This window comes from Microcebus murinus, chromosome 10, assembly GCF_040939455.1.
Source record: "Microcebus murinus isolate Inina chromosome 10, M.murinus_Inina_mat1.0, whole genome shotgun sequence".
NCBI lineage: Eukaryota > Metazoa > Chordata > Mammalia > Primates > Cheirogaleidae > Microcebus > Microcebus murinus.
Genome location: NC_134113.1, coordinates 36,835,137 through 36,853,673, shown reverse-complemented (window position 1 = coordinate 36,853,673; position 18,537 = coordinate 36,835,137). Strand labels below are relative to the sequence as shown.

Sequence of the window (18,537 nt, the reverse complement as noted above, 5' to 3'; positions counted from 1 at the left end):
GTCTTTGAATTTATGGAAATTGGTGTTTCTTATTACAGACAAAAGCCATAGTGGGGTGACTGAAAGGTGATTGGTAGGTGATAACTTGGACTCCACGTGTGAGCCCCTCCCGTTGCGGCCATGCACAGATCTGCTCAGACGCAGGCTCGCGTTTCAGCCCCGGAAGCGCCCGACCACTTCCGCCCTGGTGGTAGCTCCGCCCGGGCAGCCCACGCAGCTGGGCGGGAACAGCGCGGCACATGCGCAGCAGGCCCGGTCCCGGCCACTGGCCTGCTTGGCCTTCTGTGATCGCGGTCTCGCTTTGTGGGAGGAAGGGCTCCTTCCCTCCCCAGGGCCTGCCACGGGAGGGAGCTCTGGCTTCCCCCATCACTTCCGGGCCTGGAAGAAACACGTGCTCCCATGAGTGCCCTGATGAACTGGGTAATGCAGCCTGAAAGAGAGGAAGAATTCATCCCCTGTGAGGTGAACTCTGACAGGGGAGTTACGGGCCCAGGATCCAGCAGGTACATGGCTCCCTGTCGCTCCTCGCTCCCAGCGCCCGCCCGCGCCACGATGCAGTGGTTCACTGGCCTTTCCAGATGGCTGTACGTGAGCTGTGGCCTGCTAACAATCTGACCGGCATTTGCCTTTTCCCTCCCTTGCCTCACCTCACTTCCCTTAAATCAGTCAACATTGGGTGTGTGCATACACATCCGTTACCTCATAGGCTCAGAAATACACGCCGGTGATCCTAGCACTCTGGGAGACTGCAGAGGGAGGATCGCTTGAGGTTAGGAGTTCGAGACCAGCCTAAGCAAGAGAGAGAGACCCCATTTCCACAAAAAACAGAAAAATTAGCTGGGCAGAGTGGCGCCACTGTAGTCCCAGCTACTAGGAAGGCTGAGGCAGGAGGATCGCTTGAGCCCAGGAGTTTGAGTTGCTGTGAGCTATGTTGCTGCCACTGCATTCTAGCTGGGATGATAGAGCAAGACTCTGTCTCCCCGCTCGCCCCACAAAAATCCCCTACAATATGCCGTCTTATTAAATCAGTAAAGTCTTTTAAACTGTTTACTATGTCATGTTGGAAGAGAGAAGACTAAAAAACAAACTCGTATTGTTTGTTGGAGAAAAAAATAATACAAAAAGACCACATAATAATTTTTGTATTTCTAAAAAATTAGAAAGAAATTAGCTGGACAACTAAAAAAAATAATATATATGTATATATTTATAATTAGCCGTGCATAGTGGCACATGCCTATAGTTCCAGCTACTTGGGAGGCTGAGGCAGGAGGATTGCTTGAGCCCAGGAGTTTGAGGTTGCTGTGATCTAGGCTGACGCCTCGGCACTCTAGCCTAGGCAACAGAGTGAGACTCTTAAAACACAAAAACAAAAGAAAAGAATGAGAAATGCCAGATATGTAAGCTATCTCCTTTTGCTATTCCTCATAGACTTTTCTCTATTTTACAGATTTTCTTCTGAATTCAGTTTTATTCTGTTTAACAATTTTAGTTCATGATTTTGTTTTTCAAGGTTTCTATTTTTCAATGTTTAAAGAAACATTAGTTAATTATACCTTAAGGAGTGTTGGTAATGCACAATTTTAAATTTGAAGACCCATTTAAATATTATCATATCAAAAATTTGGAAACAAATATTCTATAATTCTAGAGTGTCATTATATAAACTGTCAAATTTATAACTTGAATTATTATGCATAATTCAAAATTGTATTTTCAAATATTCTCTGACACAAAATGTGTGAAGAAAATAAGACATACAACTATATAATTCCAATCTTGTTTAAAAATGATATATGTACATTGCACAGAAAATATCTTGGTAAGAAATACATAAATATGTTCAACACTGGCTATTTTAGGCTTATGAGATCATGGGTGAATTATGGGTGAATTTCTCTTTCTTGTATATATTTTCCAAATTCTCTTCAATACAAAAATGCTTATTTTGGAATCTGAAAAACAATGGATTTTGTTTTGTTTTATTTTTAAAGAGATAGTGAAGAATTTTAAGAGATTAAAAAACCCAAACACACCAAAGTATAAATTTTAGTACTTACACAATGTATAAACAATTCTACTCATTTAAAAATATTTTTTCTTTGGTATTAGCTATTTTGAACGATATCAATCTCAAACAAATATTGTTAACACTTTATAGAAATCAAGAAACTGGTTAGCTTGAGAAAAGGAGGCTACATTGTAATTTATGTGGAATTTGTGGCCCATATTTGAAGATAATAATGCTTGTTTGTATTTAAAAGAGAAACTCCCACTTGCCTTTTAAAATTTGCCAACTTCGTAATTGTTTCACTTCACTTCAGATTATTAGAAAATATTGACAATGACAAAAACTGACCATATTCAGCAGCTTGATTTTGGTGAAAATAACATAGATGTGCTGCATATCTGTGTGGCATACATAGTTGAAATGGAGCACAGTGCCGTGTTCTTACTTGTGATGAACATTTATTTTTTGGCTCTTTGCATGAGAACTATATAATTTGTAATTTATATAGTGTACTTTTTTGTTAAGTCTTATTACTTGTTTTATTTTGGAAAAGTACAAACTCTGAGATTCAAATATCAACATTATACAAAAGAACCATGAAATTTTACAACAGACTTTTCAGGAAATAAGCTGACTATACTATTAGGACAATAAATGCATAATAAAATATATAAGGATTATTTTATGTTAAGAATGGTACATTAAAATACACATTTAGAAAAGCATTTCTTAATTTTAGAATAAGTTCATAGGCTATAAATATAATAGACTGCATCGTAAAAGTAGTACCTGAATATCTTTAGTTGTATTTATATTCATTTCCTTGCTCTAGCAGCAACTGGTCTAAATTATATCAAAAGAAGAGGAAATTAATTATTTAATCAATTGGTAAGGAGATTCTATACCTCTTTATGTAATTAATGGTAAGGAGCCCAGAGTCTAGAACTAGACTGAGTTCAAATTCCAACTATGTTACCTACTTACCCAGGGGAGGTAGTGGCTGTAGCATGAGTGTCACTCCAAGAGATATCCTTCAAAGAATTTTAGATAAACATTTCCCTCTAACAATAACTAAACCTTGAGATAGACAGGAGTCAATGAAATGCTGGGACTTGAATGCATTAATCTCTGCTTCACTTGCTCTGCCAGCTTTGTTTTCTCCTCCAATGCTGGAGGAACCAACATTGCTGGTTCTTCCATGTGCAACTTTGGCCACTGGAACTTTGCATATGGCCACTGAGGCTTTGAGGCAACAACCTTTATTGCGGTTGTCAACAAAAAAGAGAGGGCATCTATCTCTGGGCACTGGTTCAAAAATCCTGTGCAATGATTGGCCAATCACAGTGGCTGTGGGCGTGTATTAGTTTTCTATTGATTTGAAACCAATTACTACAAATTTGCTTGCTTAAAACAAAGCACATTTATTATGTCACAGTTTCAGTGTGTCAGGAGTTTGGATACAAGTTAGTGGGTGGGTTTTTTTGCTCAGGGTATCCCAGGCTGAAGTTAAGATTGTTGGCTGGGACTGCAGTCTCATCTGAGGTTTCAAGTCCTTGTTCTGGGGGCTCATTTATGTTTTTGGCAGAATTAAGTTCTTTGTGATTGTAGGACTGAAATCCTCATTTTCTTGCAGGCTGTCAGCTGGGGCACACTCTCAGCTACTAGAGGCCATGTTCATGTCCTAACCACTTGGTCCTCTGATATCATGGCAGCTGACTTCTCCAAAGCCAGCAGGAGAATTCCTTTCTTGCTCTGCTACAGTGAAGTCTTAAAAAACGACAAAATCATGGAAACAACTATCCCATTATATTCACAGGTCCCACCCACCTTCAAGGGAAGAAAATTATACAGAGTGTGAATACTAAGGTTGGGAATCTTAGGTGTCTTCATTTTAGAATTTTGCCTACTATAGGAGTTAGGGTATTATGTTTAGACCTGCCAGGGTCATTGCCAATTCCAGTGAGCTCACAGAGCTCAGTTGTCTTCTGTTGTCCTCTTCTTTGTCTCTGACATTTCAAAGTCTAAGGATAATGAATATTCCCCTCTGGATATAAAGCCTTTGCAGTTACACAGGGTTTTGCTCTGTCTCTTCTTTCCTGTTCTGCGTCCAAGATACTTTCATCAAAATTTCTCAGTAAATGTTTATAAACTGAATTAATTAATTAAATGTGTTAAATGTGCTGATAATCTCTTAAATAAATTCCTGCCTGTTCTGGCATACTCCCTAACAAATCTATCAAGAAAGCTATAAACTTAATGGACTAGAACTACATTACTTCATAGCTACCCCCACCCCACACAAGAAAATCCTTTTTGTTTAGTCCCAATTCTTAACATGAAATTTGCATTTTAACCCACACCAAGGGATATAGATAAATCCAAGTTTTAATCTTAGATTTTGAAGTGAGGCCAGTAACACTTTCAAAGTAAATTAATTTGGATTAATTTGGTAGATTGAATATATTTTCATAAAAGATCTGTTGTAATAACTATTTTATACTGTATAAAGGAATATGTTAGAAAGATAATACCATAAATTTTTAGGAAATTTTGCATTGTAGAAAAGGCCAAGTCTAATTACAGAACAACAACAAAAAAACTTTTGGCATCACATTTAGGAAACCAAATACTGATGAAAAGATGCTGTTAATCCCTTTTATTTTCTTTCTCTTATAATTCATGCCAACAAAATAAGGCTTATGAATTTTATGAACAATGGCTTTCCCTTAAAAAGTTATAGAAACCTGGCTAACTTTGATTATATATCAGCTTATGAAAATGTTATTTTTGTGAGAAAATTTTGAGTAAAATATCTTCTTTAAAAGAGGACATTAATAAATATTTTCAAGAACAGGAAGCACAATGAGAAAAGCAAAGACAAAAATCAGTACCATTCATTTTTTTCAGGTTTAAGGAATCATATTCTAATTTTGGTCTTTAATTCATAAGTACATTTTCATTTTAACCTTAGAATAGTATGGTTTTCCACACTCTGGAATGTGATGGATCTTGGCTTCTTTAAAGGGTAAAACATTTAGAAAGATCCTTACGTATATCAAAAAGAACTCTGAAAAAGACACTGAGTTCAAAGCAAAACCACACTTGATAATGGCAGACTAAAGGTTACAGTAATCTTGTAAATTGTGCATGAGTTTTTTTGGTGATATGACTCATGCTAAAATTTATATTTGCTCTTTCCAAAAATATTTTTCATAATTTACAATGTTAAGTCACAATTGGAGGGGAGAGAGTTGAAGTTTGAAAGTGAATTTGGAGAGAGGTACATTATAAACAGTAAGAGTCAGAACAGGCTTTTAAGTAAATACGTAATATTCATTGTATTGTATCATGCTTTTATTTCAGACAGATCACATTGGCTAACTGTATAGGAGAGACTGAGGGTTTCAAACAAGGACACACAGTGCAAGCATTTGTTTATTGGCAGTAACTGCAGTAAACCAGTAATAGTTATCTCTCTATTAAGTATTTATACTTTACTAAGCAAGCTGCAAGCTTACTCATTCTTCACTACAACCAACTTTTCAAAGAGATGTTTAGCTAGCAGTGAAGCTGTAGGGTCTGACATGAGGCACAATCTCTTAAATATGGCACATGCATTCCAGAGAAAGAGAGGAAATTAAGGTTTTCAATTAAGTCTGTGACAATGGTAATAGAGGAGAAGTAATCATTCTAAGAGCTGTTTTAGAAGTAGAATCAAAGGGATTTTGAAGATAAATTGGCACTGGGTGGTGAGGAAAAGGATCTGGAGATGATGAGCTGGCAGTGTTTTGGTTGGTGGGCTGAATAAATGATCCTCTGCTTATGAAGGGCTGGAAGAGGCAAGATCATGAATTTAGTTTGAAAAGATGGTTTTGAATTGCCTGTGGTGGGCATCCAGATGGAGATGCTCATTTCAGAGGTGTATATATTGCTCTGAAGCTCTGGAAAAAATAAAATCCAAGGTGGAGTGATTGAGAATCTTGAATATAGCTGAAATCACAAAGGTGTGATGAAATAGCCCAGACTCAAGGAAGGCACCATGGGTTAAGTCAGTTTTTAAGCTGGAAATTTTCTCAGTGGTCCCCAACCTTTTTGGCACCAGGAACTGGTTTCATGGAAGACAATTTTTCCACAGACTAGAGGCAGAGCTCAGGCAGTGATGCGTAGCCCATTTCCTAAGAGGCCACACACCTGTACCTGCGCAGCCCAGGGGTTTGGACCACAGTGTTAGAGGACACACTGATGTGGAGATGGAAGAACCAGGAGAGGGTAATGTCAGGGAAGCTAATTTAGGAGATCTAGGAGTACAATCAGTACTGTCAAATGCTGCAGAAAATGCACACACAATCTCAAACACCTTAACAATTAAAGAATGTGGCTTCAAAGCCACATGGATGGATTTAAGCCCCAATTCTATTCATATCACGTAGTCCACTTTTTGCCATGAGATGCCAATGTTTCCTGCTCGCGTTCTCCTTCATCGCTCTACCCTTTCCTCCCTTCTTCCAAGTAAAGAGTAATTATCCTCCCCATATCAATGTTGTAGGACTCGCCTCCCACTCCTCTGCTTCCCGTTTCCATGGAGACCTTCATTTAATTAACCCAGGGAAAGGGCATCGCTGGCCCGAGCAAAAACCGCCCGAGCAGTAGCAGCAGTAGCGGTAAGAGCTGGAGCACAGCAAGAGGAAGAGGAAGAAGGGAGGCTGGCCTCGAGGTGGGTTGTGACGCGGGAGACTTGGGCAGCCTCGGCAGCCCCACCCAGCGCCACCTCTGTGCCTCAGCCGCCCGCCGCCCGCCAGCAGCCCGTGCAAAATATGCAAAGCGCGGGGGCAGCGGCTGCGGGTGGGGTCCAGGCCCAGGTCTGCGTCCGAGTGTGGGGTGTGGGCGCCTCGCGGCCCCTGCATGCTTCTCAGCTGTGCACCCTCCAAGCTCTGTCTTGCAAGTCTCTGCTCTCCTTTCCCCTCCAGTCCTCAATCCTTTACTATGTTCTTCTCTCTACTGGTCAAAGTGGATTTTGTACTATTTCTAAAACAATGCGACTCAGGAGAGCTACTCTGTATTTCTCCACTCTGGGTGCAAACACTGTGACTCATGGAATTGAATTTGAGCGGGAGTTTGGATTTGAGCAGACAGCCTGGAGCTTTCCACCTTTCCCATTCTTATTATAGCACCCAGGCCTTCAAAATTCTAATTTACACTTAGATTTACGGGGGAAATTAATGCCATAACCATGAGGGTAGAACACTTACGTCAGATTGCTTGGAAAAATGAACAAGGTTAAAGTTTTGCAGTTTTGTGCAAGAGTTTGTGTATTTAATGCTTAGGTATTTCTTTTTAACTGAGTTGCATTTTATCTGAGGCAAACACCTGCTTAATAAGAACTAAAGAGGATTTTGTAGGAAGAAACTTGCTTTGGAGTGAGCTTTAAAGAGCTTTAAGATGATCCAGGGTACCTTTTTATTCTTAAAATGGTATTTTCAGTTTTATAAATTTATATAAAATACATGGATATTCATTTTTTTCTTTATATCTTAAGTTGAATGTAAAAGTTTTTAGGTCCTTCTAGGGACTCTACATTCCGAAGAAATGCTACACAAGCTTTTTAGATGAAAACATTTTTATAATGAGTTGAAATGGCATTTGAACATTTTTTCTATGTAAGTTTAAATTTCATCGACAGTATTTTGAAATATTTTTCATAATGATGGTGTAATTTTAAAATGTGAGGAATTACTTTTAATAAATAGCAGTGTGTAGGTGTTCTAGATTTCCATCAATTGAGGTTAAATAATTTCATACAATGCAATGTAATTTTGTGTAATTGCCTGATAATTCCTTTTATCTCTAACGACTCTTTTATAGGTAATTAATGCAGTTTCTAGAAGCAAATTCATGTGTTATTTGTTGTAAAGTACTGTTTCCAATTTTATTACGTGGAGAATATTATACAGCACCTACTTATTAATGCCTTAATAATTAATTCAGTTGGATGAACAGTCTAAATTGAAAAGATATGACATTAAAGTTATACACATGCACACATCACCTAAAGAATTTGCAATAGTTTAATTTTGAAGCTAAAAATATACAGATTTAACTGAACTGAATAAACTTTACTTTCCAGATGGAGAAATTAACTATACTGCTCTGGTTACAATATATTGTTAAGGTAAGACATTTTTGAGTGTGCTCCTTTTGGAATAATTTGCTAATGGGCAGGATGAGATTGCATTGAGTCTATCATTCTGGAAAATGAAGGGTATATTGAAGGGAAATAATATTAACTATAAAGTTTGGTACCTAAGAAAATTTTTCTTTGCTAAGTGTTGCACACATATGTACATACAAATGGTTTCTGCTTTCATTGCTTACAGATTTTATTGGGGATAATCATCAAGAAAGAGATCAGACTTTAGTAAAAGACATGGTATATTAAGGCATTTCAAGGTTGTCTTTTGGTAGAAATTTTGATATGTATGTCATTCTCTTGAGAATCGAAGTCTTTTTTGTCATTTAAGGAACATAAGGTCTCTCATCTTCTGGTCGATTTTACCCTGTTTGCTAATACTTTCATTACATATAAATGATCAAAGGATCTAAAATGACTCAGAGTCAAACATTTTGTACCCAAATATATTTTCTTTTGCAAATATGTTTTCAAGCATGTCTGTGAAACAATTCAGTTTTGTAGACGTTATCACCAAGGTACACAATTGACCCTTCTTTGTTTTTATTAGGACTTTGAGTTTCTTCCTCCTTCATGACCCCAGGAACACCATGTTTCCTAGTTAGAGAAACATGGATCTTAAATTTTCTAGCTCCTATTTTACTTGCCTTTCTTAAGTCATTTTCAAAGTTACATTTATAGAGTAACCCATAGCAATTCCTATCTAAAACTGATATTCCTGAACTGTTTTAAAATTAAAATTTGACATATTTTAGGTGTCATTTTTATAAAGTTGCTCATGAAATAAAAACCAAGAATACATTTTTACTAGTCTTACAGTTATTTGTCTTTCCTATTTCAGATCTCAAAAAGTTTCCATTATATACCAGTGAATAAACATACAACAGAAGTTTTTATTGAATGGGATGAATTTCCTAAGGAAGGAAATCCTGAATTTTATTTTTTAACTTATCAACTTGTTAATGATATTGCTCAAAAAGTAAGGAATCTTTTGTTGGTTCTGATGAAAAGTAAGCATAGTGCAAATTTATTTTTACTTAATGCCATATAATAAATAGGAATTTAATATTTTTTAGTCTTTTTATTTAATTAATATGTAAAATGCTAACATTTTTGGAAATATTTTTGGTAAACAGTTGATCAAATTAATATTTAACTTTTTATAGCAATGGCTATGTATTTGCCTTTTAAAAATTTATATACCAAAAGAGATTATTTTAAAAGTAATGTCATTTATGTAAAAATTAATATTTCATGTATATGTTTATATTCTATATTGAAAAACTGCTTCTTATGAAAGAGATGTACAAAAAAACTTTTAATTAATGTTCTGACATAGAGATTAATGTTCAATAAACATTTATTAAGCATATAAATCTGATTATTTACAGAATGTAAAAAGTATTCTCACAAACCCACAAAAGCTTCAGAAATCAATAATAACAATAGAGGAAAATAAAGACTATCACATCATTATTCAGTCCATAAAATGTGGAAAAATTTTAAGTGAAAAGTCATTTCAAACCCGTAAGTAATATGTATGTGTTAATCAGCTATATCAATTATATTAGCTAATAATAAAAGGTAAATTTTTATTACTAGATAATTTGAATTTCACAGTGATTAACAGGTATATAACAATACTCCAAAATTACATCATGATAGTAATTTTTTAAATATAATGTAGCTTTCAAAATTAAGAAAACTATAAACTAAGTTAAGAATATAATTTTCAGGCATTTGATATGTACCAGTATGAATGGATAGGTATAGTAGAGATTTTAAGTGTAATCCAGATTATGTAAAAAATATAATGTGGATTTATAATCTAATTCATTCATTCTAGAGTAGAAAAAACTCCTAAATAGTCTAGAAAATATTTTATGGGTACATATTAATAATATGTTAATAATATGTCCTGAATCTTTTATAATTCAGTATCTTTTGTTTTCATTCAGTTGTATTTGAATCAGTAATAATTATTCTCCCTGGTTTTTTAGGTGGAATCTCAACTAGCAATATTAAAATAATAACAACAAGTACAAGTGTTTCTTTTAACTGGAGTGTACTTTCTTCCAAAGATATAGCTGTGTCAATATCTCTTAATAATTCTTCACAAATAATGCAAAATAATGTTATGGTTTATGAGTGGAGTAATTTGAAACCTGCGACCTTGTATGTGTTTACATTTGAATTTAAACAGTTGAATTTGGATTTAATAAATATATTTCAGAGACTGGATGTTCAAGTTGAAACAGGTATATAGACCTTTGGTTTATTAATTAATGTATACTTTGTAGATAATTTGGCAGTTGTATTGTTCTTTTTGAAAGTGGTCTAGCCAACTATTAATCACTGCAAACTAATAATAAATGAATTAGCATAGTCTCCTTTTCCTAACTATATCATTTGGATATTTGACTGATTTATTGAATAAGCTGGACTTAACAGGGTAAAGGTAACAACCAACTTACCAACTTTATTTTCTTCCCAACAATTCCTTTAAATTGTATCAAGTGGTAGATTATTTTTTTGCTGTGCTGTTGAATTCAGTTTGCTAGTATTTTATTGAGGTGTTTTACATATATATTCATAAGGGATATTGGTCTGTAGTTTTCTTTTTTTGTTGTGTCCTTTCGTGGCTTTGCTATTAAGGTGATACTGGCTTTGTTGCATGAGTTGGGGAGGATTCCCTCCTTCTCAATGTTATGAAATAATTTCTGTAGTATGGGTACCAACTCTTCTTTGTAGGTCTGATAAAATTTGGCTGTGAATCCATCTGGTCTGGGGCTTTTTTATTGTTGGAAGATTTTTTTATTGCTGCCTTAATATTATTGATCATTATTGATATGTTCAGGAGTTCTATTGTCTTAGAAGGTTGTGTGTTTCCAAATATTTGTCCATTTCTTCTATTTTTTTGCATTTTTGAGTTTATCTACATAGAGATTTTCATACTATTCACAGAAGATATTTTGTATTTCTTTGCTCAATAAAATACTAGCAAACTGAATTGATATCAGTTTTAATATCTCCTTTTTCATTTCTGATTGAGCTTATTTGGATCCTTTCTCTTTCATTCCTACTTAATCTAGCAAGGGGTCTGTCGATTTTGTTTATCTTTTCAAAGAACCAACATTTTTTTCATTGATCTTCTGTAATATTTTCTTGTTTTTAATTTCATTTACTCACTTATTAAATTGGAACTAACTGATGAGCACACTTGCACATAGAGGGAAGTAAAACTCAATGGAAATCAAGCAGCAAGGGGGGCGGATGAGGGGATGGATGGAAACCTACCTAATGGGTACAATGAACACTGTCTGGGTGACGGGCACACTTTTAACCCTGATTGAAGCATTACAAAAGCAATTTGGTTACAAATGTAACCAAAACATTTGTACCCTGTAATATTTTGAAAAAAAAAATTGTATCAAGTGGATTGATTATCTTTTTCCTTAACTCTGGCAATGACTCATATAGATTCCATAGCTCTTTGGGTGACTAAAGTACCAATGGGGCCAGGTGCAGTGACTTATACCTGTAATCCCAGAACTTTGGGAGGCCAGGGAGAAAGGATACCTTGAGATCATGAGTTTGAGAGCAGCCTGGACAAAAAAACAAGACCCCATCTCTAAAAAATAATAATAATAAAGTATCAATGGACAGTCTCATTTTCAGATATTATTGGGTCATTAAATATGAAATGTCTGATTCCAAATCAGAAGTGTAGTTTATTATATCTCAAACAAGAAGGAGTATAATTAATCAAAGTATATGTGTAAACTGTTGACACGGTTTTGCCATCTTAACAGTAGCTTGTTTATGCCAGGAGCAAAGAAGCTTGGAGACCAAGTGGCAATGAAATTGCCAGAGGCATTTTCCACAGCTTGTTGAGAATTGAATATTTTTTTCTTGTAAGAAGTGTTACAAAGCGCGGAAGAAATGGTAGCCAGTTGGTGCAAAGTCTAGTGAATACGGTGGATGTCAGACAGTTTCCAAGTCCAGTTTCTGTAGTTTGAGCAGCATTGTTTGTGGGACATGTGGTCTAGCATTGTCTTGCAAGAGGATTGGCCTGTCTCTGTTGACCAATCTGAGCTGCTTAATTGCAAGCATCTTCATCATTTCATCCAACTGGTTGCAGGAGACATTTTCTATAGTGGATTGACCAGGTTTTATGAAGCTGTAGATAATACCAGTGCTGGACCACCAGACACCATTAGCTTTTTTTGATGAATATTCAGTTTTGGACTGTGTGTCAGCATTTCATCTTCATTCAAGCATTGTTTCGAATTTTTGTGATTGTCAAAAAGAATCCATTTTCCATCACACATAATAATGCGGTGTAGAAGTAGTTTGCCTTTATGTAATGACAGCAAAGAAAGGCAAGCTTTGAGAGGATTTCTTTTCCAGTGCTCATTTAATTCATGAGGAACTCATCTGTCCAGTTTCTTTACCTTGCTGGTCTGTTTCAAATGATCCAATGTTGTTGGAATAGTAACATCAAACCTTGCTGCTAATTCAGGCCTATGTTGAGATGGATTCACTTCCACTACAGCTTTCAGCTCATCATTATCCACCTTTGATTCCCATCTTCCATGTGGCTCATTTTCAAAATTAAAATCACCAGAACTTCTCAAACGATCAACGTACTGTGTGTTCATTATCCACATCCTTCCCAAACACTTTGTTGCTATTTTGAGCTGTCTGTGCTGCATTGGTTCCACCATGGAACTTGTATTCAAAAATAATATGAATTTTTGACTTATCCATAGTTTCACAAAAATTGTTCTACAAAAAAATTTGAAAGATAATCACAAGCCACAATGTGTGTTTACAAGACTGAAGATGTATGTACCTTCACAATAAAAATAAAATGAAGTGCCAAAGTGAAATGTCAGAGAGAGAACTGTCAAATTTAGTACTTATAAGGAAATCAGACAATTCATACTTACTTACCTAAGGTCCCTTATTTGGGGCATAGGTCCATTATGATGTATTATAAACATAAATCTTTCATACTATTTAAAGCTTCTCCATTATTCATCTCTGATCAGACCTGATGAAAGTTTAGAAAATTTCAGGGGGAAAGGGGAAAGTTTTCAATTTTTTGGTCTGGTCTTTCTCTTTTCATGTCCTTCCCCTACATGTTGGAAACAGGTATAAGAGAAGAGGACAGAATCATAGAGGGCTTGATGATTCTGTGTGTTGGCCTAAGCATCCCATTTTAATACCCTCTACAGGGTTTAAATAATCAGTAAACCACAATACATCTATAGTACAAGTGAAGCATAGAAATACTCAAATAGTAAGAAAAAGATGGTAGGGTAATTAAAGTATCCCTTCTACCCATCTTCCTTCCCCTGTGAAAAAACAAGACAACAGTTTCTTCAAATGATCATTCTCACATCTTCCTCATATGCTAGGTTGAGGCACTGGTGAGCTATCAACATAAGTTAATGTGAAATATCTTCTCTGAATCAGCTGATATTTTCTCTGGTCTATCTGTAGTGAATATCTTGGAGATATCTTGGAGAATAAAACTAAGAAGCCATTCCAGCTTTTTCTGGAAGGTGAACACTTTTAAAGTCAAGTGACTGAGAGTAGAATGCTTAGCAAGAATTGTTTTTAGTACTCTAAAATTTTTAAAAAATCACCCAAAATCTATTAAAAATTTTTCTACTAGTACAAAAGAAAAGGAAAGGCAACCTAAGGTAAGATTTCCTTTAGCAATAAAATTATTTGTGGTTTTTATTTTAATGAAGTTATAATTGGACGATAATTCTATATAACCAATTCTTATAGTTATTTTAAAAACATTTTAATTGGTGGTAATTTATTTACTACTTTTTCAATAATGGCTTTAATATTTTTACTGGTTTGGGAGAAGTATAGGGAAAGTACACATTTAATACTATGATGTTTTCACAGTTTACTTTCATATATGTTAAGAGGTATAATTTTGAAATGTTTATATTACTGAATTCATCTGTAACAAAGCACTTTTCTTTTGCTAGGTTCATGTTCACAAGGATGGGTGGCATTAAAAAATAACTGTTATAGAATTAGCAATGAGAGTAAGCCATGGAATATAGCCAAGCAACATTGTCAGTTATCCTTAAATTCTGCGCATCTTGTAGACATAAAAAATGAAGAGGAAAAACATTTTATATATTCACATCTCAGGTCAAACAATCAAAAAATAATATGGACTGGTCTTAGTGATATAAAGGTCAGTAAATACAAAGAAATATATATATTATGACAAGTGAAACTTTTTTTACCTATGTTCATTTATTCATTCTTTATTCATTGATTCCTTTCTTACTTCATTAATTCAATAAATATTTATTGAATACTTCTTATAAGCCAGCCACTATTTCTCTTTCTCTTTCTGTAGAAATTCCATTTCAGTCCTTTTGTAGGCATCTGTTTCTTTACCTAATTTTGCTTTAATTTTGGTCTTTCCCATGCCTGTCCTAAGTTCATTTGTGTGATCTCATTACTTTCTTTGCCTAATTTATCACCTAAACTGATTATTTTCAAATCTTTATCGAGATCACTTTCTTCTTATGAGTTTAGACATACATTAATTTTCTTCTGATTATCCCTCTGGCTTTTCCTACAGATGCTTTAACATTGCCAAGACTGACCTTGTCATCTCTCTCACATCAAACCTGTACCACCTTTTATATTTCTCACCTCTGCAAACAATACCATAGTGCAAACCCCAAAACATGGACGTTTTCTCCATTTTATTCCTTTGACTACACACATCCAAGCTTGTGAAGCACAATTTTACTAAAGAGATACAGAAGATCTGAAGATTTTATGTAATACTAATGAAATAAGGAGTGTGTAGTATTTTTCTATAACATTTCTTACACTTTATAATGACTCATGAAATTTCATTTTGGCCAGCATTTTATAGAAAAACCCAAGATATAACATAGTTATCTTTGTCAGTTCTATGTTTCTTCTGGATGATCCATTTTCTTTTATTTCCTGGTACTCAAAGATAAATTTGTTCCCCACGAGATATCCTTATCTGTAGTGACCCAAGGCAAATCCTATCGATTTGATACCGAATTTTCTGCGAAACTTTAAGTAAGCTTGGGAAAAACTCTGGGCGATATTTAATTACATTTTTATCACTTTCTTATTGAGTTTTCTTTATCTTTTAATAGGCAATGAGTGAAGTTCTAATAAACATTTCTTAAACCACAGTTCATCTTGGATTCCTCCTTCCCACAAACTAGGCCAGTTAGACCAGTTAGTATATATACAGTTGTTTCTTAATATTAGCATGATTGTTATAAACCATTTAACCCTTTGCACTCACATGTTGAGTGTGACTCGACACGGTTAGCAAAAATTATAGAGATTAAAATTACTCTTTGAATGTATCAATAATTCGAAACATAAAAAAATCCAAATAAATAAGTTTGTATGAAAAGAAACACCAGTTTTTTATTCTACTCCCGCGCTTTGTAAAATCTGGGGTATTTAAAAAATTAAATCCTGAGTAGAATAAAGGAATCGAGAAAAAAGCAAGCGAGTGCAAAGGGTTAAGTTAGAATGTACTCTTCCATCAGTTATGGTTACCGGTTTCTGTTATAAGGTTCAGGTCGCTCACAAGGGATCCTTGGGGTTGCTATGAATTAGACAAGATACAGTCTCTGCCTTCATGATACTTAACAATAATTTGAGAGCTAAAGGAAACATCAAAGTAACTATAAAATATGCCTTTATAATAATAGCTGAGTCCTGTAGTGCCTCCTGAACGCTAACCACCATTTATGTGCTTTACTTGTATGACATATGAGGAAATTGGGGCACAGGGAGATTAGCTTGCCCGTATAGATGTGCATTGGAGTCTATTCTAAACCCTAAACTCTTTGACCTCTACCTTAAGCTGGTTTTTTGAGGTTGACATCAAAGTTACCTGCTGTGTCATAATTCCCATAGTAGGTTGAGAAAGTAATCACTCCTTGAAGCAAATATGTGCTGAATAAGTGTGAATTTGCTACTGGGCTTCACGGATAAAGACTGTGTCTTATTCATCATTGCATTCCTAGCTTCAATCTGGGTACTCAGCAGGAACTTAGTGAATGAAAGATAAATAATCTTTTTCTTCCCTTTGGGGAGGGCTATATAGTTAACCTTCATTTGGATCTCACAACAACCTTATAGGTTTAGCAGGCACTAACAGTATTTCTATTTTATATAAGGAAAACGGATCTCAGAAAGACAAGGCACATAGCTCATAAATGGCCATGCCAGATCTTAAACCTGTGTCTGTCTGACCAACTTTCATGCCTTAACCACTTGAAATACTGCCTCTGAACCTACACTTGTTTTCAAAACTATACCACCACATATGCAGTAAAGCAGACTTTTTGAGGAAACGGTAGTCATCCATTCTGTTAGGTGGAATTGGAATGTATTAAAATCTCTTTCGAATATCTAGAGTGAGCAGTTCTCAATCCCCACCCATGCAACGGGGCTGGTGCTGTGCTTGATTTGGGGGATGGTATGATAACCCCAATACAGACATAGTGTCTGTTTTCATATTATTCTCTTTATAAGAATTGTATTTATTTTTTAAGGAGCTGATATACACTTGGTGTTTTACATATATACTCTCTATAAGCCTATTGACAACCATGCAAAGTAGTCATGGTTTTCTCTTTTGTACAGGTGGGGAAATTTAGTTTCTAAGAGATGAGAAATTGCCAAGAATAAATAGTAAGTTGCAGAAATTTGATAAGAATCAAGGTGCATTTTGTCAAAGCTTTCCTTACTACTATTTTCAAAGAGAGATATTCATTACTTGCAGGAATTCGGGTTGGTGACATTCACCAAGGCCATCCCTTAGCAGAAAGATATCAACAACCTCTCCTGATATATGCAAATTATTTGATGACTTCAAATAAAATAAGTAACATTTAATAAATAATTGCTTTATGCCTTTAGTATTGAGCCCTTTGAATGCACTGCCTCTTAAATCATCACAACTATCATAAAATGTAGGTTCTATTATTAGACTTATTTTATAGATGAGAAAATAGAGGCTTAGTATGAGATTCAAGCAATTTGCCTGAAAACATATGGCTAATGAATGAATGACATTGAACTCTGTCTCCAGCTTCTTCATTATGAAGGAAATCTATATAAAAATATGAAATTCATTGATGATTTAAAAATCTTAGAAAATTTTATAATGAAGGTGTGACTAATCATTTTATAATGAAGGTGTGACAAATCTTCAAATATATATATTTCAAATGCAGTGACTGAAGATGTGACATATTTCTTTTTAATTAGCTTAATTTGTGCATCTTATTACAGAAACGAGGTCATCTCAAATGGACAGATGGATCATCTTTTGGCCTTAAGAAAAATGAAATATTTTCTTTATCATTGACACCCAAGAATGAAACAGATTGCTACATTTTACAGCAAAATGCAACTGGATCAAACTATTTCTTTAGAAGATTTTTCTGTTATGTTCCATTGCCATATATTTGTGAATATGAATGTAATTATTTTTAGTAATATTCTTTCTTATATTCATGCATCTTATTCTTTGTTATTTACTTTTGGTTTATTTTATTTTATTCTTTTTCATTTTTTATTTTATTTTTATTATGGAATTATAATTTCTAATTAAAAATAATTCTCTTTTATATTTTTTCAGTACCTTCTCCACAGGAAAACTTTTTGTTTTATATAAAAAATGTTGGAACAACTGAAGTTGTATTTAGTTGGAATAATTTCAATGTTTGGAATAATTTGAATAAGTGGCTGAAACTGGGATATAAGATTATCATTAAATATTATTTCAATTATACAGAAGAACAACACTTTGAAAGTGTGCCCCCAAATACTAAAGAAAAAGTGATTACCCATCTGTTTCCTGGTCATAGTTATTCATTTTTACTCTTTGCAATAAATGAATGGGAGGCAAAAACTATTTTAAGTCCAGTATTCATTGTAGAAACACGTAAGTTACAAGACATCTGAAAATATAAATTTTCAAATATTTAATACTGTCATTTGCAGGTATTTTCTGAGGATCTGGTATTTTCTCATAACACTCTGGCCATACCTATATCTTTAATCGTTTTAAATTATAATGAATCTGTTGATGTGTTTGGATTTTTTGTTAAATTGTAAGTGCCATGAGGGCAGGAATTATATCTTATTTTCATATAGCACCAGCTAGCCTGGTGTCTAGCCCATAAGAAATGATCAATAAATTTTTGTGGAACTAAATTTCTGATATGTGCTAAGAACAGGAGATGAAGTTATGCATCCTTGTCTTTAAGAGTTTCACAAT

General features: G+C 34.6%; 1 protein-coding gene across 3 annotated transcripts; it reads left to right on the top strand.

Annotated features, from left to right (window-relative positions):
- The first annotated feature begins 270 nt into the window (after nt 1-270).
- Nucleotides 271-18,193, top strand: LOC105868675 (lectin). 3 transcript variants are annotated; one of them, XR_012921324.1, is made up of 7 exons: nt 271-503; nt 6,558-6,725; nt 8,136-8,180; nt 9,040-9,208; nt 9,590-9,725; nt 14,213-14,427; nt 17,547-18,193. XR_012921324.1 is itself a non-coding variant. In XM_076006801.1 (7 exons), the coding sequence occupies exons 3-7, from the start codon at nt 8,136-8,138 to the stop codon at nt 17,748-17,750; spliced, it is 738 nt and encodes a 245-aa protein (XP_075862916.1). In that variant the 5' UTR covers nt 271-503; nt 6,558-6,725; the 3' UTR covers nt 17,751-18,193. The 3 variants fall into 3 exon arrangements, 2 of the variants coding, with proteins under 2 accessions (XP_075862916.1, XP_075862917.1); XM_076006801.1 differs by having other exon boundaries at nt 9,040-9,177; XM_076006802.1 differs by lacking the exon at nt 14,213-14,427 and having other exon boundaries at nt 9,040-9,177.
- The last annotated feature ends 344 nt before the right edge of the window (nt 18,194-18,537 follow it).

Excerpts from the sequence above, each read along its gene's own strand:
- LOC105868675 (XM_076006801.1), top strand. The coding sequence starts at position 8,136 with ATGGAGAAATTAACTATACTGCTCTGGTTACAATATATTGTTAAG. Across the intron at positions 8,181-9,039 it reads GGTTACAATATATTGTTAAG|ATCTCAAAAAGTTTCCATTA; the intron begins GTAAGACATTTT and ends TTCCTATTTCAG. Across the intron at positions 14,428-17,546 it reads CTGGTCTTAGTGATATAAAG|AAACGAGGTCATCTCAAATG; the intron begins GTCAGTAAATAC and ends ATCTTATTACAG.